Source organism: Furipterus horrens, unplaced genomic scaffold, assembly GCF_987537825.1.
Source record: "Furipterus horrens unplaced genomic scaffold, mFurHor1.1.pri manual_scaffold_17, whole genome shotgun sequence".
Lineage (NCBI taxonomy): Eukaryota > Metazoa > Chordata > Mammalia > Chiroptera > Furipteridae > Furipterus > Furipterus horrens.
This window is the reverse complement of record NW_028327187.1, coordinates 53,726,539-53,735,337: the sequence shown is the minus strand read 5'-3', so window position 1 is coordinate 53,735,337 and position 8,799 is coordinate 53,726,539. Positions and strand designations below refer to the sequence as shown.

Sequence of the window (8,799 nt, the reverse complement as noted above, 5' to 3'; positions counted from 1 at the left end):
TTTCTGATTCTTAACATACCCCTGTCTCTTTTGTATCTACTGATTATGCTTCTAAATCCTTATACTTTTTCCCCCATTCTCTCCCTTCCCTCTCTTAGCTGATAACCCTCCAAATAATCTCCATATCTATGGGGTATTGAGTGGAGGAGGACAAAGGGGGGATAATTGGGACAGCTGTAATATCATAATTAGTAAAACATACTTTAAAATAAAAATAAAAAAGATAAAATATTAATAATAAAATGGCAATAAATACATATCTATGAAAATTGAATCTAAGAAACAAAAAATCAACAAACAGAACATAAATGGACTAACAGATACAGAGATTATTTTTATGGTTGCCAGATGGGACCAGTTAAGGAGATGAGTGCAAAATTTGAAGGAATTAAGAAGTACAAATTGATATTTAAGGAATAGTCATGGGAGTGTAAAGTATAGCATAGGGAATATAGTCAATAATATTCTAATAACTCTGGATGGTGTCAGACTGGTGCCAGATTTATCAGGGTAATCACTTAGTGAGTTAATGTATAATCAATGGCTGTACACCTGAAACTAATATCATATTTTATGTAACCTTTAATTGAAAAATAAAAAATGATTTAAAAATAAAATTTATTTACTATAACATTTAAAAATAAAGTAGGTATACATTTAACAAAAGAAGTGGAAGTTTATTCTCTGAAAACTACAATTTTTTGATGAAACCTATTAAAGAAGCTGTAAATAAATAGCCAAAAGTCCCATGTTTATGGGATGAAAGGTTTAATGTTGTTGAGATAGCAATACTCCTCAAATTGGTCTACAGATTCAAGACAATTCCTATGAGATTCCCAGCAAACTTCTTTGCAGAAATTGACAAACTGATTCTAAAATTCATATAGACTTGCTAAGGATACAGAATAGCTAAAACAATCTTGAAAAAGAAAAACAAAGTAAGACTCAAAATTTCTTTCTTTTTTTTTTTTAAGAAGAAATTGGAATTTATTAAATATGGGATACAAAATAGTAAAACGCAGCCAGAACTTCCTTTATTCCCATGAACTTTCCCACTTGAAACCTCATAAAATCATTTCATACTATAAAATGGTTAGTGAATAAAAAATGCAAAGCTGCCAAAAGTGACCAATGCTCAGCTTGAGGTTGCTGACTGGGTCAGGTGACCCAATTTGGAGGAGCCCACTGTGTGTCACAGCAGCAGGCCAACACTACAGCCTCCTGAACCAGAGACTGATCAGGGACACCCTCAGCCTGTGATTGGCTGGAGCTGCTAGTTGGGGGAAGACCATATATTCCCTCAGCACATCCTCCATTTGCTTCTCTGTTAAATACTGCTTCTGCTGCACGAGAGCCTGAGAGAACCGGTGCATAGCGACTTTCAGGTGGAGGGGCTTATGCGAGAAGGTGAGGCGGAACCAACCAGGCTCCTTACACATGTAGGACTTGTCAGTGGACAGTATCAGCTTGTGCTCCAGGAAGCGGAGATAAAGGAACAGCTCCTCCTCAAATGTGCATGGTTCCAAGTACTTTTTCAAGTTGATCCAGACATAGAGGCCAGAGCCACGATTGAGAAAAGGGACCTTCAGTGCCTTCAGCACGTTACTGATGTACTTGTGAGCTGCCTGCAGCCGGGAGCGATTAGTGGGCAGGTACACTTTGTCAATCCATTCTCTGTCCTGAAGCAACCAACACAGCTTGTGTTGAGTGATACCAGAGATACTGTGGAGGAAGCCAAAAGCGCTCATGGCAGAGGCCACCTCCTTATTGTGGGTGTACAGAGTGCCAAAACGGATGTCAGAGATCCCCAAACCCATACTAGTGCCCAAGATCACATGGGTCCTGTTGGGGTCAGGCAAACTTTCCATGCTCAGAACACTGTGGAATGTGATGGAGTCATCAAACACAGACAGCATGTAAAACTCATAAATAATCACATGTAGGTTGTACCTCTTGGCAAATTCCAGGTATTCCTTCAGTGAGTCCCGGGAGTAGATGTCTCCCAGAGGGTTATGAGGGTTAATGAACACAAGGCCCTTGACCTTTCTCCCCTTAAGCTGAGCCTCAAGCAGGGCTTTCTCCAACTTGTCCACAGTCAGCTGGAATGGACGAGAGTTCCCCTCTGTGATCTCACTGTCCAGGTGGACATGAATGAGCTCAACTTTAGCATATAGATGAGAAGTAAAGGTGAAGCCCGCGTAGAAGGGGGTGGGTGTCAGAAAGGCCTCACCTGGGTCACAGAGAACCATGGTCAACGCAGAGAGCACAGATAGGCAGCTATTTAGAACAACCACATTTTGGGGGTCAAGCTGGGCAGGTGCCTTGCAGTAGTAGGTCAGGAACTGGGCCACTTCCTCCTGCAGGAGTGTTTGTCCTCTCCAGTCAGAATACTGCAGAAGGGCTTCGTCAGTATAGTTCATGTCACTCCGACCCAACCTTTCAGCCATGAGATCAATGCAGAGCTTGTTCTCACTGAGACCAAGGTTAATGAAGCTCAGTGTGTTCTTTTCCTCGTGGTATTTGTCTTTTTGGTAGGTCATGTAGTCATGGAAGCTGGAGTGGTATAAGGCAGACATGGTAATGCCACGGGTGGACAGGTGATAGCTGCCGAATGCAGCTTTCAGATGACCTGGTTGGTAACTTAGCTGGGCAGGCTGCCTGGATGATTGGGCCTGCTGACCACCTCCAACATCACCCCGAGAGTCCAGGGAAAGGTGAGACATTTGGAGCTTCAGGCTTCCTGTGTCCACAGACTATAAGTGGCTGATCACCTGGCACATCAACCAGATGAGGCTGGCTTCCTTCTCCCTGGTGGCCCGACCGTGCCTCTCCTCCTCTGGCACCAGGTCCTGCTGTGTGATGTAGTCCTCTATGGTCTGCAGCAAGCGCAGCATCAGCTCCATCAGCTGGGTGTGGGGGCTCTGGGTTCTGAGGCCCAGGCCCTTCATCTGGTCACGGGGCTTGCGGAGGGTGTCCAATTGGTGACTCATAGTCTGGGTCTTTGTTTTGGCCTTGGCAAGTTGGCCTGAACCTGCGTCTCTGTTTCCACTCATGTCTTCTTCGGTGTAAAACCCTATGCTCGGTGAAATCCTCCTCGACCATTAGAGCTCAGATGTCACTCTACGACCCTTCTCCTCTCACTGAGCTTGGGAGGACTCAAAATTTCTGATTTTAAAATGTTATCCCCAGGCCAACATGTGAACATGGTAGAAACAAAAATTCTTAGTTCCCATTCCACATTTGCTAGATGTGATTCTCATATAGGCTTAAGTTGTAGACTCACTCACCACTGACCTTACACTGCAAATGAGATTAAGGATACAGAGTAAACTTAATTTCCTTTTTCAACTTCCCCATTCTCTAGATACTTCTTTCTTCCTTGCTATGCAGAAGAAAAAATGGGAGACAGAAACATAATGATGGAGAGGATATATAAAGCCCTAGTTTCTAATTCAAAGAAACGCCCCTTTCTTTTTCTTTAAAAAAAATTTTTTTTAACTTTTGAGTTTTAGGGACAGGAAAAGGGAGGGAGAAGGAGAGGAAGAGAAACATGGATGTGCAAGAGAATCAAATGGTTGCCTCTCACATTCCCCCAACTGGAGATCTGGCCTGCAACCTTTTTGTTCACATGTCAGTGCCCAACCTGCTGAGCCACACCAGTCTGGGGTCTGTTTCCACTTAAGTCTTTGGATTTATCTATTTCTACCAGCCATTTGAATAGACACATGGTTGGTCTAACTGGATTTACATTTGGTACCTATTTCTCCAATGGAATGTTACTACTGGTAAAAGATTCAACACAAAGAAACCAGAACATTTTGAATACGATATTAATAAGCATTTTGAACAGAGATTTAGTTTCATTACAACCATTGACATGCTGTTTTTTACAGCTCTGATTTCATTTCCAATTGTGAAGACTCAGGGGAGGCAAACAGGTTTCAGAAAATAAAGAAAAAAATGAAGAGCGTTGGAGGGGGAGAGATATAGTCCCCAACTGGAAAATCAAGGCCAAAGAGCTAATTTAGCCAGGCAGTTTCACAGCAATGGGAACAGAAGAACACAGGAAGAATAATTAATCTGTGGAGCCCTCATCCGGAAAGGAGGGGACTGGGGTACAGCAGTCTGGCCTAGGGTCTGAATAGGAGACAAGGGATATGAGAGAAATCTATGCGAGAAGCCCAGAGAGCATATCAGGGGCTCAGGCCTAAAGGCCAAAGTTGCATGAACAACCAAAGGACTTCCCTTCCCAGTCAAAAGGCTTGTAGGGAGAGGAGATGGCCACACTCCATGTACTTGACAGTCTGAGATATATGGCAAAAACAAAGTGTTGAATGACTTCTATTTCATTCCCAGTAACCCAACCAGGCCTGCATGCAGCTCACTCCCTTTTCCCCGCTTGCCTCCAGGTCAGTGCCAGCCATAGGCCTTCCTAGAGAAAACAACTCTCCTTTCTGAACTTCATTGGCTTTTAAATGATTATTCTCCTTTTTTCTGTTCTTAGTGTCTTATTAGGGGTCTGAGTGAACCTGCCTGGAGCTGGCACATTGGTCAGCTCAGAGGGATGTATGCTCCATGATTTCTGTTTTCCCACAGACAAATATGGGCAGCCAGCTTCCTCCTTATTCCTACTTGACAAGCCTCTCAGAGGGAAAGAGAAGAAACAGAGAGGGTTGGGAAGGAGGCCTTTATGGCCGGTGGGTGGCAGACACTCCATACCAGGGAGAAATGTGCTTTTGGCTGACTCTCCTGGGGAGTACTCAGGGACACAGGGTCAATCTTCAGTTGTGAGTCAAGGAGATGTGTTTTCTGAGCTTCAGAGGGAAAAAGGCACCTATGCACAAAGGACTGGATGAAACTTATTACCTCATCCAGGTGGGGCTAGTCCACGTGTGTGTGAGGGAGAGCGGAGGCATTTACATGGTAGGATCTGAAGAGGCTTCAAAGGAGTTCAAAATGCTAAAATTTCCAGTATTGAAGTTTATCCTTTGGATTAAGCTATTGAGAACTTCTCTTAAAGTACACTATTGTTGAAACTCACCTCCTCCCAGGATCAAACTGGAATTACAACTAAATTATAGGACAGTCATCATGAAAAACCAACTGAATACTAGCTGAAGAGACACCTTATAACCAAGAATTTACAAAAGCAGCCACATAAGACTGGTCTACCAGAGAGAGTAGGATTCTGCTAGAGACACAGAGACCCTCTTAAAGAGCCAAACACAACACTTTGTTTGTAGCCACTCACCCTAGACTCCAGTGCAGGAAGAATGGAATGGACTAGTCATGTCAGGAGAGTCTGGGCTTTGTGGCTCTGCAGAGAGAGCTGAAGAGAGAGCCACCAGAATCCCTGTGCTGTCACTCTCCCACACCACAGATAGATTTTTTTTATGTGAAGCACTCCCCACCATGTGGCATCAGCTTGAGGGAAAGCAACAGCCCCACCATCCGGACTCTCTCTTGCCCCACCATGCAGTGTTCACACCCTTCTGAAGAATAAGCTGACTTGGTTAGGGAGTAGAGGTCTAGGCAGACTCAGGAGGTGTCAGTGACTGAGTTGCCTGGCTTTCTGGTGAACATGACTAGTGCTTCCCTCTCAAAAGAGATATGCTAGAACCACCTTCTGGGCTTCCAGGAGACCCACTTTCCAGGTTCCAGGTCAGGCTGTACAGGCTCCAACCACCTAAATCTTAGTGGCTCCACCCTGCTGAGGTTGGGGACAAACCTGGGACAAATTGAGTAGTGTGGCTCTGGGTCAGGGGCCACACCTTCCATGTTCTTTGAAACCTGAGACAGCCACAGGCCCCACCTTGCTGAGCTCCATCACTTCCCAACAGAACTCAGGACAGACTAAGCTATGTGGCTCTAGAACAGGGGTCCTTTTTCCCTCACATGCCTGACTAGAGCAAAGCTTTACCTTCACATGACCACATCTTGGTCTGTTTGGGCCTCATAAACTCTACTGGCTTCACTCTGAAGACTCCCTGAGACCCTACCCCAAAAGAAAGGTGTGCAGACACAGAGCAGGTGGCAGCTAAACTTGGTATACTCAGGGACTTTTGAAAAATGGACTCAGACCCAGTACTGGGTCTGTATTAATTTGGAGAATACAACTTGGCACTACCTGGTGACTCACTGAGAACCTACCTCATAAAACTTTAGTACAGCCAGAGGCTCCTTTGGTGACTGAGTTGAACAGGCAGCTGGCAGGTAGAGACAAGTGGAGGAAGAACTTGGGGTGCTTGAGAACTTTTGTTGACTTGCCCCCAGGCCCAAGGTTGGTAAAAGCCCTCAGTTCACAGGTTAGTCCTTCCTGCATTCACCCAGGCCCAGTAAAGGCAGCCACAAACTGTGGATCACTTGTAGCTCCAGACAGTTTACTGAGGGCCAGTTTCAGGCAGTATCTTACATTGGCCAACACCAGAGTCCCTCCCAGGAGGCCCAGAAACAACACACCCAGTAGCTAGCTTCACATAACATCAGAGCAGGATCCAATAAGTTCCACAAGCAGCATATCCAAAGAGAGATCTCAACAGGCACCAAACCTTTCTGAGGTGAATTCTACTGCATGTAGTCAGTACCAGCACAGCAGCTCATATCCATGGTCATGGTTCAGCCTCATCATCAGCCAGCCTCAGGGCCAATTCCATGAACAAATGGGCCATTAACAATTAAGACTCTATTACCAGGGGAGCCCACATAACACACGCACATGCACACACACACACACACACACACACACAGACATTCCTGAAGGACCCATCTCAGGCAATCAAGGAGACACACCACTGGAATCCACAGGATACCTACTACGTAAGGCCACTCAATGAAGACTGGGAGTTATAGTGATTCTGCCTAATACATAGAAACAAACATACAGAGGCCACCAAAATGGGCAAAGAAAGAGAACCTCAGTGAAAGAACAGAATCTGCAGGAAAAAAAAAGAGCTAAATGAAATACAGGCAAGCCATTTATCAGATATAGAGTTCAAAGTAATGGTTATAATGATGCTCAACAGCATGAAAAACAATATAGAAACCTTTAAAAATGACCAGCTAAAAATGAAGACTACAATATCTGAAATGAATAACACACTGGAATGAATAAATAGTTGGTTGGATGAAGCAGAAGACTGAATCAGCAATTTGGAAGACAAGGTAGAAAAAAACACCCAATCAAAACAGGAAAAAAAATTATTAAAATAAATGAGGATAGTTTAAGAGACTTTTGTCACAACATGAAAAGTAACAATATTTGTCTCATAGAGATATCAGAATGAGAAGAGAGAGAGCAAGGGATCAAGAACCTATTTGAAGAAATGACTGAAAACTTCATTAAGCTGGTGAAGTAGAAAAAAAAAAAAAAGACACACAAGCCCAGGAGGTTCAGGGAGTCTCAAACAAGATGCACCCAAAGTGGTCCACACTGAGACACATCATAATTAAAACGGGAAATGTTGAAGACAAAGAGAGACTCTTGAATGCTGTAAGAGAAAGACAGTTCCTTACCTACTACAGGGCTCCCATAGGACTGCCAGCTGGTTTCTCAATAGAAACTTTACAGACAAGAAGGGACTGACATGAAATATTAAAAGTAATGAAAAGCAAGGATCTACAACCAAGACTAATTTACCCAGCAAAGTTATCATTTAAAATTTAAAGAGAAAGAAAGAGCTTCCCACACAAGTAAAGGCTAAAGGAGTTTGTTATCAACAAATCAGTATTAACAAATGTTGAAGGTCTTGCTTTAAGAAGAAAAAGAAAAAGAAAAAAGACAGGAACATAGTTTAAAAATAAAATGGCAATAAATATGTACCTACCAATAATTAATTTAAATGTTAAAGGCTTAAATGTTCCAATCAAAAGATACATGGTAGCTGAACAGATAAGAAATCAAGACCTATTTACAAATATTTGCTGTCCCCAAGAGACTTACCTGAGATCAAAAGATACATACAGACTAAAAGTAAAAGAATGGAAAAGATATTCCATGCAAATGGAAAAGAAAGGTAAGCTAGGGTAGCAATACTTACATCTGACAAATAGACTTTAAAATAAAGGCTATAGTAAGAGACTAAGAAAGACACTACATAATGATAAAGGGATTAATTCAATAAAAGGAGATACTCCTTGTAAACATTTATGCACCCAAAATAGGAGCACCTAAATATGCAAAGCAAATCGTAAAGAACATAAAGGAGAAATTAACAGTAATGCACTCATAGTTAAGGATTTTAACATCCCATTGACATCAAGGAAACAGTGGCTTTTGAATGACACACTAGATCAAATAGATTTAATTGATATCTTCAGAGCACTTGATCCCAATGCAGTAGGCTATACATTCTTTTAAAGTACACATGAAACAGTTTCTAGGTTAGACCACATGTTAGGACACAAAACAAGTTTCAATAAATTTTAAAAGATTGAAATTATATTAAGCATCTTCTCTGATGATAATGGCATGAAACTAGAAGTCAGTCTTTCTCTCTCTCTCTCTCTCTCTCTCTCTCTCTCACACACACACACACACACACACACACACACACACACACAAATCCTGAAAAGCACACAAATATTTGGAGGCTAAATAACATGTTACTAAACAATGAATGTGTGAATAGATTAACAATAAGATCAAGGAAGAAATCCAAAGATATCTTGAAACAAATAAAAATGAGAACACAACAACACAAAATTTATTGGAGACAGCAAAAACAGTCCTAAGAGGGAAATTCATAACATTACTGTCCTATTTAAAGAAACAAGAAAAATCTCAAATAAACAATCTAACTT

General features: G+C 42.3%; 1 protein-coding gene across 1 annotated transcript; it reads right to left on the bottom strand.

Moving 5' to 3' along the window:
* Positions 1 to 1,211: 1,211 nt before the first annotated feature.
* Positions 1,212 to 2,462, bottom strand: LOC149991017 (putative inactive 1-aminocyclopropane-1-carboxylate synthase-like protein 2). The gene has a single exon (XM_090264058.1). It carries the CDS (start codon positions 2,445 to 2,447, stop codon positions 1,212 to 1,214), a length of 1,236 nt encoding a protein of 411 aa, XP_090120184.1. The 5' UTR covers positions 2,448 to 2,462.
* Positions 2,463 to 8,799: the final 6,337 nt, after the last annotated feature.